The sequence below is a fragment of the Callorhinus ursinus genome, unplaced genomic scaffold (genome assembly GCF_003265705.2).
Source record: "Callorhinus ursinus isolate GAN/ISIS: 27379988/994484 unplaced genomic scaffold, GSC_fseal_2.0 scaffold43, whole genome shotgun sequence".
Lineage (NCBI taxonomy): Eukaryota > Metazoa > Chordata > Mammalia > Carnivora > Otariidae > Callorhinus > Callorhinus ursinus.
In genome coordinates, this window is record NW_027397105.1 from 5,455,499 (window position 1) to 5,473,672 (window position 18,174).

General features: G+C 49.9%; 1 protein-coding gene across 1 annotated transcript in view; it reads left to right on the forward strand.

Moving 5' to 3' along the window:
* SHISA6 (shisa family member 6) overlaps window positions 1–18,174 on the forward strand; it is a 300,756-nt gene that overhangs the window by 139,819 nt on the left and 142,763 nt on the right. The window contains exon 6 of the mRNA XM_073881495.1: window positions 3,577–3,672. Within this exon, the coding sequence (XP_073737596.1) occupies window positions 3,577–3,672 (96 nt within the window). The remainder of the gene's footprint in view (window positions 1–3,576; window positions 3,673–18,174) is intronic.

Sequence of the window (18,174 nt, forward strand, 5' to 3'; positions counted from 1 at the left end):
GATCCCTATTCAGCTGGATTCCTGAGACCAGACGAAATCCAGGTCTCCTACTCCTCCCCATAGCATTCTTTATTCCCACCACCTGCCCTTGGTCTTGACCCCTCAGCATATTTTACCTTTACTCAACTCAGAGCTTCAGTGTTGCAGCTTGACCTACCTGGGCTCCAGCTTCTATGAACTTTCTCATCACCAGGCAGACCACGCCCAAGGTAGCGTTTCCACTGGGTTTAAGCACCAGAGAAGAGTCACAACTGCACTGTTGTGACCATTCAGACCGTGAGGTGACATACAAAGATGGCAGGGCTTGGGGATTTACCACTGACTAGCTCCGTGAACTTGGGGAATGTGACCTTTTCACAAGGCTCTTGTGGGAGTACATGGAGCCAGGTGTGCATGATGGAAGGGACACGCGGTTTGGAGTGAGAGGAACTGGAAGCTACCATTGGGTCTGTCATCTTCCTCTGGCTTCCATTTTTCCATCAGTAAATGGGGACATCATAATAGAATAGACAACATGTGTATGCAGTTGTGATTAAAATTTTAAGATAATAGTCCTTTTGAAAAATCTCTATTACACTGTGTTATGGTATAAAATGTTTGGTACTATGATGTAAAAAAAAAACAAACCCCAAAACCAGTCCTTAGGCTGTATGTTCAGAGGCTCTGTCTCTCTGCCTGGCACATAGTAGGTGATCAGAAAACTGTCATTGCTCGTTAAACAAAGCAGAGCCCCAAGGCACTAGGGCAACGTTCAGTCTCGAGGGACCTTGTTCCAGCTGACAGATAAGAATGATCTGTAAGTAACACAGGCACTGTTTATGCTCCATCTTCCTCGGTTTTGATTTGTTTATCAAAAATTTTATTTATAAAAGAGCACAAAAATAAACCAGCCCAAATTCTGCAGGATGCATCGCAGGTTCTGAATTAATGAGGTCCAAATTTATGACAGTTCTGAATTGTGACTTCCTTCTCCTGCCCGGCCATTGCTAGGGGTGGGGTGGGGAGAAAGTGACCATGTTACAGGATAGGGGTCCCTCTCTCCCTGCAGCACACCCCTCCACACACCCCTCCCCCCCCCGAACCCTTCATCCCTGATGAAGATTCATTGCTCCAGGTGCTAGAGATGGTTTCTGGAGCTCTGACATGGCTTGGGATCTGGGAAGACGTCTCTTAGCTCCAATAATTCTATTCTGTCGAATTCTGGGTCATGGCCACGGTATTTTGTAGCCAGAGAGCTCCTCGTGGAAGTCTGTGCGCCCTGAGGAACGAGTATCTCTTCCAGAGTGGAGGGCATGACAGAAATGGTGGCAAAATTCTCTCAAGTTCCTCCTGCGCTAGGACAGTTGGTCTCAGAGTTTGGTCCCTAGACCCGACCACATCAGCATCACTGGGTGACTTGATAGAAATGCAAAATCTTGAGCCCTGGTCCTAGATGTCCTGAATCAGAAAGTCTGAGAGTGGGTCCGGCAGTCTATTTTAACACGCCTTCCTGGTTTTTCTGGTGCACACTCAAGTTTGAGGACTGTTGATATGGGAGGAGGAGGAAGCAGCCGAGAGGGAAGGAAGAGAGGACTCTGGAACCCAAAACTTACTAGTTCGTGGGTGGTGCCAAGCACCCTCGAGGGTCCAACAAGTGTTCCTTGAACCCACCTGAATAAACTGAACCTAGGTGATCTCTCCATTTACCCTAGGGCAATGGTTCTCTTTCCTGGTGGCACATTAGATTCAGCTAGAGAGCTTCTTAAAAATGTCATTGCCTAAGCTCAGACCCCAATCAACGGAATCAGAATCCCCAGAGTTGTGTCTGGACATTTGCATTTTTAGAAGCTTCTAGATGGTTCCAGTATGCACCTGTGTTTGAGATCTACCAAGGCAGAGGGCGCCCTGTTAAGAAAAGATGTGATTTGGGTTGTCTTTACATTTACCATACTTTTTTTTTCATTAGCAATTTATTTTACTTATTTATATTATAAAGAAGACATACTTACTAAAGGAAAAACAACTTGGAAAATATGGAAGCCCTGAAAGGAGAGAAGTAAGATGCAAGTTCTAATTATCTGAAGGCAGTTGGCAGTGTTTTTACTGGCAGTTGGATGTGTTTTCTTTCAATCTTTTTTTTTTTTTAATGCTCTGTTTTGACTTCTTTACAGCATTGTGATTATATATAATATAGCATTTTCTGCCCACCTTTTTTTTTTTTTTTTTAGAGAGGGGAAGAGGGGGTGGAGGAGCAGAGTTGGGGGGAGAGAGAAAGAGAGAATCTCAAGCAGTTTCCATGCCCAGCACAGAGCCCGACGCGGGGCTCGATCTCACGGCCTTGAGAATCATGACCTGAGCTGAAACCAAGAGTTGACTGTGCCACCCAGGTGCCCCATTTTCTGTCCACTTTTTAACCTAACCTTACATCCTGCATAATTCTGCACACTGTCTTACTTCTAAGTAGTTTTTTTTTTTAAGATTTTATTTATTTATTTGAGAGAGAGAGAATGAGAGCCAGAGAGCACGAGAGGGACCAGGGTCAGAGGGAGAAGCAGACTCCCCGCCGAGCAGGGAGCCCGATGTGGGACTCGATCCCGGGACTCCAGGATCATGACCTGAGCCAAAGGCAGTCGCTTAACCAACTGAGCCACCCAGGCGCCCCTCTAAGTAGTTTTTAATGCGCTCTTGTAGCAACACAACAAAAAGACGGCTTTTCTCCATGTTCCTAGGTCTATGCCTCAGGATGGCCTTTACGGAGTCCTTTTTTCTTTACCCTACCTGTATTTCAAGAGCATTGTGAAATCCCATCTCGAACGTCAGAAGCAGAGTGTTACTGGCTTTCTCTTTGAATTTCTTCTCCCAGGGTCCTCGCCCACACTCACCGTTCCCCAGACCAGCCCCACGGGTAGATGGCTACATTAGGCCGACAAGGAATAAGAGCTTATTGCGGAAAGTCGAGAGAGGAAAGCAGTAAATATTTCCCCAGTGTTGGACAACCGCCATTCTGCCCGCCTATGTCGGCTGACGCTGCATCTCTCCTAAGCCATGAGGCTGTAGCTCCATAGGATGTGGTGGGACTTATCAACAAGGCACATAGAGAGAGCATCCCCGGCCAGACAGAGCCCAGCCTCCATGCTCTGGAAAGAAAGAAAACAAATGAGTAAGGCAAGCTGGAAGAAGCTGGGGCAACAGACAGGATGGTGGGGGCAGAGACACCGATGTTCTGGTGCGCTCGGTCAGAAATGCCAAAATCAAGCCACGTGTACTCCTTTCCCCTTTGCTTTCTGTGTATCCTTTCCAGAACTTTCGTCTTTGTTGTGCAACTACATATATATATACGCACATGTACATGTATATATACCTGATATATATACTTTTTATATATGTGGTATATATATTTGTAATATATATTATATTATATGTGTTTATAAAATAATATATATATATTTTTTTTTTTCTTGACGGATTCTCCCTCCTGCCTTAGCTGCTGGTTTGCCACTGACTTCCTCACTCCGGCCGGGTGAGTGGGAGCTGCCTCGCTTGCCTTATTGTTGCTGCTATGAGTCTTCCGGATAACTCTGCCCCGTCTTCTTGCAGGACATTATGGGAAGGATGCTTACCGAAGTGGAGGACCCGATCTCCATAACTTCATCTCCTCTGGATTTGTCACGTTAGGAAGAGGACACACGAAGGGTACAGTGGAAACCATTTTTTACTAAAACACACAGGTTGCCTAGGGGAGCCCCGCTCTGAAACGTGAAGATGATGTGGAGGCCAGAGGCTTGTCCGGGACAGGGAGAAGCAAGGGGTGGTACCACGGCAGCTGGTCCTGGGGACATACGTGGCTTTTGACAGGTCACAGGTGGGACGTTAGAGGGCCATAGACTCGCCAGAGACATCGCTCCTGCCCCCCGCCCCGGCGAGGAGTGGGTCCCAGAGGCCAGGGACCCTGTGGGAAGGACCACAGGCAGCCTGGTAGGAAACTGCTAGTGGACGGGGCACCATCTGCAAAGTGTGTGTTCTCCTCTCGGCTCTTACCCCTTTTCCGTTTGAAAGCCACATTTTATAAACCGATGCCAACGTTCTATACCATGGGTTTTGGAGCCAGCGTGCATGTTCGAGAGTTTCAGGGTCCCTAAGTGTGTCTGTATAAACTCTCTGTGGTGTGGACCCAAAGGTAGAGGTTATACAGACCTTGAAGCCTCAAGACGAACATGTACGTGGCATTTCTGCTGAGCTGCTTTTTGCCCTAGCTGACAGCTTGCAGAGCATCTGTGCGGGGGGGGGGGGGGGAGGGGATATGGAATCCTCGATTCTGTCTTTTGTTTAAACAGAGTCCTCCTAGTGTTGTGAGCATTCTGTCATATGAAGAGTAACTGGATCCCTGACTCCTGACCACCCTCCTAACACCTGTGTATTGTTATAGATCAACTGTGAATTCTGTTGTAGGGATGCTCTATCCCTGTCTGCCTCTGAAATATGTGTCTGTTTTAAGTGTGAGCGACCAAGGAACTTTGCAATTTTTTCTTACATTCCATGCAACTACTTTTTAAATTCCCTGTGTGATGTCTGTTCATCCTATAGAGACAAATATATATATACATATATATACCTGTATCTGTGTATGTATTTTCTGTTGTGTCTCTTTGTGTCTAAATAAAGTTTATTGAGGATACAGGTGGCATTTATGGCTACTCGAAGTTGCAGAATCAAATTGGGACCAGAAGGGGAGTTGGGCTGCACGGTGAACCAGCGAAAGACACAACGCGTATCAGCTCAAAGCTAGGACGGCCAGCCCCCACCCCCACGTCATCTGCTCTGCAACAAATTATACGGATCTAAAATGTTGCATTTTAAAACAATGCCGAACAAATGTATTATCTGGCATAGTTTTGGCGGGCCAGGAATTCGGGAGCAGCTGAGCTAAATGCTTCTGGGTTGGGGTCTCTCATGAGGTTGCAGTCCACATTGTAGCAGGGACTGCATCATCTGAAGGCTTGACTGGGGTGGAGGACCGGCTTCCAAGATCGTTCACGCACATCATGCTGGCTGTTGGCAGGAAGCCTCCGTTCCCCTCCCCGCCCCCTCCGTGGGCTACTTGCGTGTCCTCACAGCGTGGTGGCTGGGCTTCCCCAGAGGGGGTGATCCAAGGAAAAGAAAGAAAGAAGCCCGGATGTCTCTTATGACCAAGCCTGTTGGCGACACGCTGTCATTTGCTCAGTATCTTACTGGTGACACAAGTCAGCTTTATTCCAGATGGGAAGGAACTACACAAGGTCGGTAATATCAGGTGCCAGGGATCCCTGGGGGCCATCTTGGAAGTTGACTTCCCCACTCCTACAACCCATGGGGCAGAACCACAGAGCTGAATTTCTCAAACAGAACATGGCAGCACTTACCAAGCCTTCTCAACTGCAGTTGTTGGCTTCCCACCCTTTCCCCTACCCCTTCTTGCCGCTGAATCTAAAGAGCTCCATATGTATATTGTTGTAAACATTGCCGCTTGGGGTTCATACATTCATTCAACAAATATTTCACGAGGCCTGCTCGGCGCTAAGCAATACTCAGAAGTAAGCAAAATGGAGTCTGCTTGTGTGAAACACCTATTCCACTGGGGGAAGCAGACAAAATAAATTCTTGACGACGCGGGCAAGGGGAAAACCCCAAGCAGGTGCAAGGCAGGGAATGCTGAATGCTGTGGCAGGGAGCCAGTCTTGGAGGGAAAGGCAGCTTGGATGAGGCGGTGGTAAGTGGGCAGAGACCTGCATCCCAGGCAGAGGCGACAGGAAAGCGGCCCTGAGGTACAGGCTTTCTCGTGGTGCCGAGAGGCAGGAAGGGGGCTGGTGTGAATGAAGCAGGGTAGAAAGGACGAGAGTAAGAGGACGTGGGACCCGAGCCAGAGGGGAGCCAGGTTGTGCATTTATCAGGTGGTGGACACCAGGTTGCTCCCAAAGGAACTAGATAGACCTCCATCAGAGCAACATAGACGTGATTCTCTATTCCTACCTGTCCTTTGGGTCACTGTCATTCCAAGAGGCTCTGTCCCGCCGAGGGTGTGGGGCTTTGCTGTGGCTGCTGCTGATTTCCCTGCCGTTAGCCTGTCCGCGTCTCATGCAGCCCTCCTGTGTGTGCATGGCCTGACCGCCCCCACCGGTCATCACCCCCACCATATTCTCTTTATCATTCCCTTCCTCTCACGGCCTCTGAAACCTCCTCTCTCCTCCAGGGATGTACCTTGTGTGGCTTTTCCTACTGAGATAATGACTAAAGTTTCATGAGCCAGGAGACTGGGGCTGGAGGGGGAGCTTTGGAAGCGGGGACCTCCTTCTAATATCAGAATTCTTTCTCTCTGCACAGCCTGGATCTCTGGGAAAGGGCCCAGCTCCATCCTCCCTTCCGTCAGAGCAACCTAAGTTCAGCTCTGAGTGGTACCAAGTTCAGCAAAGCGGCCCCATTGAATTACGCCATGGGCAGGGAACCCCCCAGGGGTGCCGAACATGGGGCCATTGTTCATCACGTGTGTTTTGTGCCCTTCCTTTTGTTTTTCTATTTATTTCTTTCTGCTTCACCTCTACTGCCTGTTGGGTACCTCTTCCTTTATTCCCATTTTCTCTTCTTCCTGCATTGGCATTAGGCCTCCTGGTGGCCACCGTGGGGCCCCACCGTGATGCTCAGAACTGACGGGGCAGCTAATGCCTCCTTTAGAAGGTCATACCATTGTCCTTCCAGCTTGCATCACTGAATTTCACATGTATTTCTAGCAGACTCTGATTATCTGAGAATCGTGTGTTGACGGTCCCTATTCTGAACAGCGCCGGGAACCTTCTTTGGATACTTGGATGCCGCCAGCCCTGTCTGCCATTTCAAAGGCCCCCTCAGGCATCACGGGGAGAGAAGTGCACCCACCCCGGCCTCAGTGGTGGCTCATCCAAATTCAGAGAGTTGGGGGTGAGGATGCTTTAGAATGAGATCCACAGGTGCACAGGTAATTAAACCCTCTGAGACCAAGCCTAAACAAGGGGATGTTTTTTGGTTAATGGGATTGCAAAAGTGAGACATTGGAAGATTCGAAGCCACCAAAGCCCCCTGATCTATCTCTGTCCTGTTAGGAGACCCCATATTTTAGCTTAGGAGGCCACATAGCCATTAGTCAGCCTCCGGGAGTAAATGGAAGTCAAGGCCAAGGAAGATGCTGATCAGAGTGATGACGAGTTTGGAACAAGTTCTGCCTACACCGTTTTCTCTGTTCACTAGACAGGATTACCCAGACCCCCCCCCCCGCCATAGGACCCCAGAACAGTCTTGAGGGAACCAGAGCATCCCCCAGGCTGCCACAATGGAAACCCAATGACAGAGGCTCCTATTGGCTGAGCATTTACTATGTACCAGCATTTCGACACATGCCCTTATTTTCACCATTATGACGACCCCGTGGGAGAGCTCTTGTCATCCCCATTTGGCGGGGGAAAAACTCCAAGTAGAGCAGTTGAGGAATTTGCACAAGTGAACGTCAGGCAGTCAGTACCGTTCCATTCCAAATCCAGGCCTGTTTCCAAAGCTCATGCTCCCAACCACTGCACATCCTGCTGGGGATGGAGGGAGGAGGAGGGCGCCGGGGCCTCACCGGGCAGTGGTTCCTCGGGACGCACACATGGGAAGCACTCCAGAGCCAGTGGCTGTTCTTATTAGAGGCACACATTTTTGCAGGAGAGGAAGTCACACGAAAAGAGGATGGACCGGGAGTAAGACACCACCCCTAGATGAGCAGGCGCTGTCCTTCCAGAAAGGAAGCTCAGTCTGCCCAGATACATTTTCAGGGTGCATCTAAAGGAACACGCTTACAGAGACCCTATTCGACTTCAGCATTTTGGTTAGAGTCACGGTTGGGCTGGCTGTTTTTGAGTCTGGTCAAAAGAGCTGGGAAGATTCTTTCCAGAATCTTCCATATGTCGGTAACATTAATTCCAGGGATCTCTACCAGTGTATCCCGGGCCAGGCCAGGGAGGGTCCTTACGGGCAGCGAGCGGTGGTGACAGGAAAACTCACATGGTTACTGTGGCTGTCTTCTGCACCCGGGCATTTTGCATAGTGAATGTGATGAACTGGTGCTTGCCTGCTTCTCCCCTGCTATTTCTGTTTCCTGGGCCCTTTCCACCATGCCAGGAGCCAGATAGAGGGGGTGTGTATGTGTGAGAGAGAGAGCAAGCGAGTGAGTTTGGAACAGAGAGCAATCTCTGCAGCCTTTGCTAAAAGGTAGGAACTCCAGTGCAAGGGTCCCTTCTGTAAGAGGCAGACACTGCTACTCCCCTGGTCATTGACTCCTTCAGGGAAACGTGTACGGTGAGCACCTGCTGTGTGCCAGACACTGTTCCAGGCACTGAGGATACAGCAGACACAGAGGCCGGTGAGGAGCAATAGAAAGAAGTAAACATACGAAGCGTGTCAGATAGAGTTCAAAGCTATGGAACAAAACAGGACAGGGAAAGGGAGGGAGTTGCAATTCGTAAAAAGACACCCACAAGGCTGCAGAGAGAAGCGACCTTTGGGCACAGACCGAAGGGGGGAAAGGATCGAAACTGCCTGTATTGGGGGGAGGGGTCTTCCAGGCCAAGCTGGGAGGAAGGAGCAGGAGGAGCCAGATTGTGTGCGGTCAGACAGGGGCTGGGGCTTAAGCACACAGGGCCAGTGGGCCATTTACTAAAGATCTGGTTGCCATTCTGGGCAAGATGGAAGACAAAGTGGTCTTGGCCTGACGCATTAGGAAGCTGGAAATTTGTGGGAGGAACAGGGTTTAGGCAGAGCTTGGGGGTGATTAAGTGGTAGATGCTTATTAATGAAAGCATCCATGCGGAAATGTCAAGTTCAGGCGAGAAGGCCAGGCTGGGGATAGAAACATGGGAGTTTTGGGCGGGTGGACCCGGGAGACCGCATGAAATCAGCTAGGGAGGGTGTCGCTCCGCAGGTGAGCAAGGCCCCAGGAGGGAGCCACCAGGCACCCAACATGGAGAGGTTGGGGCGATGGGGAGGGACCTGGGGAGCAAGCCAACCGGGGCAGTGTGGGACCTTGGAAATCAAGTGGAAAACAAAACAGGTGTTTCCAAGAGGGACAGTGATCGACTGTTTAAGCCATAGAGAGGCCCAGTGAGTGGAATCCTGAGCAGTGACCACCAGGTATGAGCTGGTAACATGGAGGTCGTCGGTGAGCATTGCCAGAGCAGTTGGGAGTGGGGGGCAGGAGGCATAGGTGTATCTGATGGAGGCAAGAGAGAATGGATGATGTCTGGCCCATGCTTCTGTGTGATTGGGGCAGACTGGGTGATGAGAAGAGCAAGCTTCGTTACTCTAGCCTCTCTGTTTGGGGATGTGTTTGAAATGTTCCGTGATAAAAAGCTGTAAAAGATCTTTAAGGGAATGGGAGAAGAGGACTAGACTACAGGTATAGACTACCCTGTAGAGTTTTAACATGAAGCGGAGTAGGAATGAAGGCAGGAGCTAGAAGAGAGTGTGATGTAAAGAGAGTTTTGTTTTGCTCTGTTTTAAGACGGGAGAAGCGCCAGTGTATTTGCTCGCTGGTAGGAATGGTCCAGTAGAGAAGGGGAAATTGATGACGTGGGGCGGGGGATGGGTGGTGTTTCAGAAGTGGTGTCCTTGGTAGGTGAGAGCAGATGGGATCCACCAGGGAGATGCTGGATCTCCACCAGGAGCAAAATCCACCAAAGAAATCCTCCGCAGATGGAAGGCAGAGTATATGGCCCCAGGTGCATGCAGGTGGGCATATGCCATCAGTGCTCAGTGATTTGGAGAAGCAAGGTCGTCAGCTGTGAGTGAGGGGGAGGGTGGTCCACCAACCCAGTTTTCCCCAAATATTCCAGTTTTAGCACAGAAAAGCCTGTGTCCTGAGAAGCCTCTCAGTCCCAGGCAAACGGGGACACTTGGTCACCCTAATGAGGACATATGAGCAGGCCCAGTTGTTGTGGCTTCAGAGCATCTTCCACACCCATCTCCAGGTCCCAGAGACTCAGACTGAGGATGCTGCTGCCTGGAGCTGGCCTCTGCACAGCCCCCTGGTGCTCAGAGGTCTCGGGACTTCCCCTGAGATCAGCTGGGAGATTGACACAAGGCCAGAATGTAGGAAGCTTCCGCCCTGTGGGACCATTCCAGACCCTGCAGAAAGATCCTGAGTGAGGTCCATCCAGAAGGAGATCTCCTCATTCTGCCTGAATGGCGCTTTCTGGGGACCAGGCTAGCTCTGGGCAGCCCCGCTGCCCAGCCAGACTCCCCGTAGGGTCTGAGGCAGAAGCTAAGGCAGGAGGGTACACGCTACCTACAGAAGAGCTGGGGGCATCAGAGGAGGGTGCTGAGATCAGAGATGGAAGTGACCATCCCGATGCTAGTTCAGGAGTCAGCAATGAGGGGCAGTGGCAGGGGCGGTACCCCAGCTGCTCAAGCCCCCAAATCTAAGGACGGGGAGCAGTGATCCAGAGGGACAGGTCTGGGCCGGTGGCACCTGTCCCTTGAGCAGGGGACGAAGCCAGGGATGGGTTCCTAACATGCAGAAAGTCTACAGGTGTTAGCCAGCGACGAGTCTGGGTACACGTTTTACCAGGAATAAGGCCAGGGCAGGGGAATGTGAGGGCCAGAGCCTTGGGGTCAGTGTGGTGGCTAAGACAGAGCGTAAGAGGTGGCAGAGCTTTGGGTCACGACAAGATCCAAGGGATAACGTGGGAGTGGGTCTGAACAAAGCGGAGGGGCCAGTCAAAATGGAGGTGAGGGTCCTGCTTCCTCAGGCCCCACACGACTGTAGGCAGCCCACCGTGGGTGCTGCCATAGCTGCCTATGTACCCAGGGTTCGAAAGGAGGTCTTTAATTCTAGAAAAGAAAGAAGGGGTGGGCAGGGCACCGCCCCCACACCTGGGTTTAATCAGGAGCCTTCAGACCATCCTGTGGATTGTGGCAAAGCGACCCCTTAACCATTATGGTGAAAGAAATCCATCTTCATTATTTTCCCACTCTGGGAGCCAGGGGAGTGAGTGGGCTTTCCCGAAGCCAAGGTGTTCCAAGGCTGGACTCCAGATAAAGCACAGAACTCAGAAGGCATCTGGTCTCCATGGCAACGGAGAGCCGGAAGGTACAGCAAGAGAGAGGGAAGGCTGGGTCTGGCTTGCCTTAGATTGGCCTCTGAGAAGCCTGGACCACGTGGGAACATTCTTTCTGGACTTCTCCGTAGGCCAAGGTGGGCGGGAAAAAGTGGGAGCAGAGCAGGGAGGAGCTCTTGGGTTCTGAGCGGAGGGCACCACAGATCCCAGCAGTCTGCAGATCATTCTGCTCTGCATCGTGGGGCAGCTCCCTTTGTTTACTCTCTTCCCATTCCCGTTCACTCTTGATTAATGGCTAATACCAAGAACCAGGCTTTGACTCCGTGTGCTCAGTCTTATTCGGTGGTATTTCTCGTGATGCAGGCAGGCACACACAGGCTGAACCCAAGCCTCCACTTAAGAAAATACGTGGCATCTGTGTGATTCCCTATTTTGGTAGAATGGCGTCAACCTCGCCCAGTGGTTAGTTGGCTCAAGTTGACTGCATCAAAAGCAAAGATTGGTCTGCATGACCGGTGAATTCCATGCTCACCTGGTGAATCCATTGTTCAGCATCACTGCTGTTCAAACAAGAAGAAACAAGGCAGAACAAAACCCAGTACCATACCTCGGGGAGTTTGGCCATCTTCATTAAAGGCAACTGTTCCACAAACCCCCCTTTCCTATGTGGGTCCTGCTAACAGGAACACCAGTGACCCCTCCCCATCCTCAGGAAGCAGAAAGGGCGCTACGACCCTTCTCAGTCTTACTGAGGACTCTGTCTTCAGCTAGATTCCTTTGGGCAGCAGTTAAACCTTGCAGATGGAGCTTAAGAAGCATGGTTCTCACCAGAGCCAACTTCTTGAGCCATCCAAGGGTCCACTTCTAAGGTAGAACCACCCTCTTTGCCATTGGGAGACCTACTTGGAGGCCCTAAGGATGTCCATCCACCAGTTCACCGTCCTCTTCTGTTCTCCTTGTTCTAAGGGCAGTGGTTGGGTTGAAACAGCCCACACTGATGGGTGATGGGGCATCTAAGCCATCATCCCGCTCATGCTACCTCTGTAAATCACGGTGTTGAGAAAAAAAGTCCCCATTAATGCTTGCCTGCGGGCCTGCTACCATTGGCCCACATGGGCTACCGGGCCAGTCTGCTGGGACAGTCCTCTGGGTTGGTGTGAAGAGGGGAGAGGTGATACAGGGCCAAGGGGGGTTCAGGATGCACTGGGAAGTTGCCTTGGGAAATTCCAAGGGTCCTTGGGTGTTCTGCTCAGAAGAGGAGGAATCTAGATACAGATGGATGTGCCATAGCCTTCAGCAGTGAGACAGGAGAGAGATGTCTTGTTGGTACATTGAAATTAGTGAAGCATCTCTCCTTAGCAAATGCTAGCCCAGACTCCTTTTCTGCTCAGGCAGGAGGAGAGGCCCAAAGGAAGCCCAGAGCACCCCGAATTTCAGTGGGCCCTTGAAATCCCCATGGGGAGAGGCTAGAGGATCAAGTTCTTGGGTTTTCCCAGAGACCAGCATGCTCAGCCAGAGGTCCAGCAGCTCTGGGCCACGTTCTGCTTGCTTTCTACTTGCTTGCTAGCACCAGATTGAACTTTTCTCTTGCCATGACCCGTGGCCCACGTTGGCCCCAGGGGCAAGTTTGTGGCCAGTGCATCCTTTTCCTGGCACTGGTCATGACACTGCCTGGCCATCCAACTTGGGAATCTCTCCTTCTCAGGAGCCAGCCCTTGGCATTGGCTTTCCCTCAATCTCTGCTGCTCACTGCCAAGAGTCTCAGGAACCCTGACAGTGAAGCTACGGGGCTGTCAGGTCCGGGAAGGTTCTGGGAGTGCATCCCTACGCCAGTGGGAGTCTGTGGCCAGAATTTCACTGTGGCCCCAAAGTGGGACAGAATACTGATGATCTCAGTTCTCAGGGGCACCGCCGCTCTCTGGAACATAACCATAGAATTCTGTGACTCAGCTTCTGTGCGGATTATGGATGTGGCAGAATAATGACATGGCAGCCCTTCCTGCCTGGAGTCGTGGGCTCTGTCTCAGCCTTACGGACCTCCAGGTGGTGATGCAAACTTCCCTCCTTAAATAATGGTGGAAGGGGGAGTATGGTGAGAAGAAGAGGGTCACTGGTGTCAGACAGGCTTGTTCACTCCCAGCTCCCCCACCTGCTAGCTGGGTGACCTTGACCTCTGTGACATTCATCTATAAGATAAGGTAATAGTGCCACCTGCCTCACAGGGCTACGTGCAGATCCTATGAGATCACAGGCACCAGAGCACTAAGCGCTCAAGGAATGGGAGCTCTTCATATTATCAGTGGCTTAAAATGCTGAAGAACCTTACGCCTCAAGGGATAATGCTGGGGCTAGAGCATTGACATCTCCTGGGAGCTAGCTAGAAACACAGACTCCTGGGCTGCACCCCGAACCTACTGAGTCTGCATGTCGGCAAGATCTCCAGGTGGTTCCCATGCACATAAAAGTCTGAGCAGCACTACCCTCGAGGGGTTTCGGGTTTAAGCGCAGTCCTCTTGATGGTCTTCAAGGTCACTTCCATTTCGGAGACTCGTTTGCCGTGAAGTCTCTGCATATGGGAAGCCAGCGATGCAAAGAGACATCCTAAGACTTGAGCAACCCGTCCCAGATATCAGAATCGTAGGGCTTTGTCCATCTCAGCAAAACTTAATTATGGGTTGAGCAAAGATGAGTACAACAGTGCCTGGCTTCCAGAAGTACCGTCCCTGCCAAACAAAAGGGAAATGCCATAAAATAGATCCCAAGGGGGCAGGGGTGAGGTGCAGGGATTTAAAGGAGGAAAACCTTTTCTCTGAGTGGAGGAGTCCTACATGGGCCTCCTACAGGAGATGGGAGTTGGGATGGTCCTTGCAGGGCAGGAAGAATGTGACAAGCCAAGAGTGGGGCAGGGTGGGCATTGCAGTTGGGGGTGCCTCTTAGAACAAAGGCACAGAGATGGAAATGCCAGTGTGACATAGGACCCCTTTTGTGGGATACAAGGAAGTGATGGGGGCCCTGGGACACCAGTGGAGGGCAGCTGGAAATGACCCTGGAAAGGTGGGTTGGAGGCAGTGTCCTAAATCCTGCCAAAATCGAGGCAGGGCAAAACACAGGCTGGGGTCAGAATTCCAGCCGGTTGTCACCGCCCGTCTTCTGCTCTGTTCTATTCTTCTGCCTTTAAGAATAAAACTAAGCAAGGGGCGCCTGGGAGGCTCAGTCGGTTAAGCATCCGACTCTTGATTTCAGTTCAGGTCATGATCTCAGGGTGGTGAGATTGAGCCGCACATCCGGCTCTGCGCTCAGCACAGAGTCTGAAAAAAAAAAAAAGAATAAAACTAAGCAAAACCAGCACATACTAGGCAGGCCCCTGTGTGAGGCTGACTCCCCGGGCAGAGATGGACACGGCAAACTTAGGGTCAACTCCCTGCCTCTATTTTCCCCCACCAAGAGCGTCCTCCCTGTACATCGATCATGACGTAGTGGACTGCAGAGCTGAAAGAATCAGGTGGGCCCATGGAGCCAATGCTCCATGGAGACTCTGCTACCCTCACACCCACGGGTTTTCTGACTTACAGTCTGGAAAGTCTCCCCGTGTCAGGCCTGTTTCCTTGAGCAAGCCAGAGCATGGAAGGTTCGTAAGTCCCCTTGTTCTCTGATGCTCGGGGGTAATTCCAGGCGGAGACACCTCCTGATGTGAACTACGGCGTGGAGTCAGGCAGGCAGCTTCCTCCCACAGGAGACCTTTGACTTGGAACACCCCCAAGTGTTCCAGAGTGGCCTGATCCCCTGCCTATGCTCCATGATACCTGCAGGAAGATCCGCAGGAGATGTGTGTCATGCTAGAGGGAGGTGGTTTTGTTTTCCCTGAGGTTAACAGCAGATCGTTCATGGTTTGTACCTGATGGCCCTTCCTCCAGCAATGTGTAAATGTGCAGTTGGGTTCACGGGGGCCAGAGCTTATAAAGGATTCATTCCTTGAATAAGATGGATGTCAGACGCTTGCTCTCATCATCTGCTTTCCAATGAATCCTTTCGCTTGTGCCCTGGGAGAGTCATTCTGGGGGAGCATAATGGTTTTCTGGTTTTCCGCTAAGAGCACTTGAACACAGATGCCCAAGCCCTGCATCCATTCAACAGAAATATGGATGCCAGGGGCGCCTGGGTGGCTCAGTCGGTTAAGCGACTGCCTTCGGCTCAGGTCATGATCCTGGAGTCCCGGGATCGAGTCCCGTCCCTGCTCGGCGGGGAGTCTGCTTCTCCCTCTGACCCTCTTCCCTCTCGTGCTCTCTATCTCTCATTCTCTCTCTCTCTCAAATAAATAAATAAAATCTTTAAAAAAATTAAAAAAAAAAGAAATATGGATGCCAGTTGCGCCCCAATTGAGTCATGGCAGATTTGACAAAAACTTAACGTTTGTGCAGACGAAGGCAAAGGGCCCTCAGCCGGCAGCACCCCCGGCTCCTTGGGGGCTCAAGTAGAATCCTGCATGCTGTCTTTGAGATCTCTCCTGCCTTACCACTCACATCCAAGTGCATTTCCATTCCATTCCGCTCTGGTCTCTTGACCTTGCTCCCTGCTTAATCCCTTCTCTCTCTCTCTCTCTTTTTTTAAATTTTACTTGTTTATTTTGAGAGAGAGAGAGAGAGAGAGCTGGGGGAGGGGCAGAGGGAGAGGGAAAATCTCAAGCAGACTCTGCACGGAGCACAGAGCCCACGTGGGGCTCCATCCCACAACAGTGAGATCATGACCTGAGCTGAAATTAAGAGTTGGATGCTTCACCAACTGAACCACCCAGGTGCCCCTGCTCCCTCCCTTCTTAACCCAGCATCCCGGTCCATGACTCACTCCCTTCCCATTTAGACAGCTCTCAGAGACCTCCCAGATGGAGTTCATGCTTGCCCCCCACGTCCTGTCCTCTGCTGAGCAGCCAGAGTGATCTTATTCTAACCTAATTTAACCTGATTTAATCCTAAATATACCTAACCTAACCTGAAGCTTAGACCTCTTGTCGCGCTTTGCTTTATGAAACCTCAAAGGCTCTCTACTGGAGCCAGAGTCTTAAATATTCACCCTAACGTGTCAGAACAGCATTTGTGCATCATAAAAGTACCAAGTTCAGGGGTGCCTGGGTGGCTCAGTTGGTTGAGTGTCTGACTCTTGATTTCGGCTCAGGTCGTGATCTCAGGGTCGTGGGACCAAGCCCCGCATCTGGCTCCGCGCTAGACTTGGAGCCTGCTTGAGATTCTCTCTCTCTGTCTTCCTCTGCCTGTCCCCACTCTCTCCCTCTCTCAAAAAAAAAAAAAAAAAAAGAATACTGAGTTCAAAACTCTTAAAGGGCAATCTTCTTCTTTCCCCTGTCCCTCTGTTGACAGCCTGACTCAGGAGCAAAGCAAACACGTGGGCAGGCAAGCCCCTCACTGTTTGGTCCTTGAGTACTGCTGTTCACTGCACTCCAGTCAAAATTGGGCTCCTGCCTGTTCTTCCCTCTCTAGGGCCTTTGCACAGACTGTTCCTTCTGTCTGGAAAGTTCTTCCCCTGTGGTCCTTATCAGACCAATCTACTCATGGTTCAGGTCTCAGCTTGAATCCCCCTTCTGTAGGTCAGTCTTCTTGGCCATTGCATGGAACACAGACCTTCCATTATATTTTCTGATTTCACCCTTTATGTTTCCTTCCCCATACTCTTCAAACGGTTATTTTTCATTTGTATGATTCCTTGCTTGGTACCTGTCTTTGCCACTAACCACGAGAGGAGGCACCATGGCTAGAGATGTAATGTGTTCCCCACGGCTCACACATGTAGGTTGGTGTTCAGTGGATATTGTGAATGGATGGATGGATGGATGGATGGATGGATGGATGGATGGGTGGAAGCATGGATGGATGGATGGATGGATGGATGGATGGATGGATGGATGGATGGGTGGAAGCATGGATGGATGGATGGATGGATGGATGGATGGATGGTTGGATGGATGGATGGAGGAAGGCAGGAAGAAATGAATAGAATGGGGTGGATGGATGGATGGATGGATATTGTGAATGGGTGGGTGGATGGATGGATGGATGGATGGATGGATGGATGGATGGATGGATGAATTGAAACAACACTAAGCTGGAGTTGAGAGACCTGAGTTGTTGCAGGTGGATGTGATCCTGGGAAAATTCCTTCACCTCTCTGCATCTTTCTACCTGTAAACTTTTCTACAAGTATACTTTCTAGTCCTGATGTTCTGGGACTCATGTGTGTGTGAGCTGAAACATAAGGTAGGCAGTTTCCCATGACCTGAGTCCTCTCCAGAACTGTTCTCTACACCTTTATACCTCTGTGAGAATTGATATCTCTTCATTTCTTGTATCACGGTACTCTTTACAACTGCAATCATACGCATTTTCTTTTCTTTTAAGATTTTATTTATTTATTTGAGAGAGACTGAGAGTGAGAAAGAGCACAGAGGGAGAGGAAGAAGCAGACTCCCCAGAGAGCTCAATTTGGGGCTGGATCCCAGGACCCTGGGATCTGACCTGAACCACCCAGGCATCCCTCATATGCATTTTAAATACACACATACAAAAAAAAAAAAAGAATACAATATAGTAACCATTTTCCCATCTTTTTTTAAAACTTAATGCAGCTTGGATATCATTCAATACCCACACAGATAGATCTAAATCAGCTTTCCCCCCGACCCCCACCAATGGCTGCTTAATAATCCATCCTATTATACCATCATTTATATAATCAATATTAGGCCCACTGATTACTTTCTTTTTGTTGACTTTTTATCTTTTAAAAGTTTTTATTTAGAAATAATTTTAGACTTACACAAAAGTTTCAAAAATAGTGCAGAAATTCCTGTATACCCTCCAAATTCTCCAAATTTTAACATTTTATTACATTTGCTTTATCATACTCTCCCTCTCTCTCTCTCTCTCTATATATATATATATATAACATGACATGTACACATTTAACATCCTTAACATCATATGACACAGATATATGCATCACATATATACATTTATATATATATATTTTCTAAAAATACATATATATAGGGTTTTTTAAATTGTTTTAAAGATTTTATTTATTTATTTGAGAG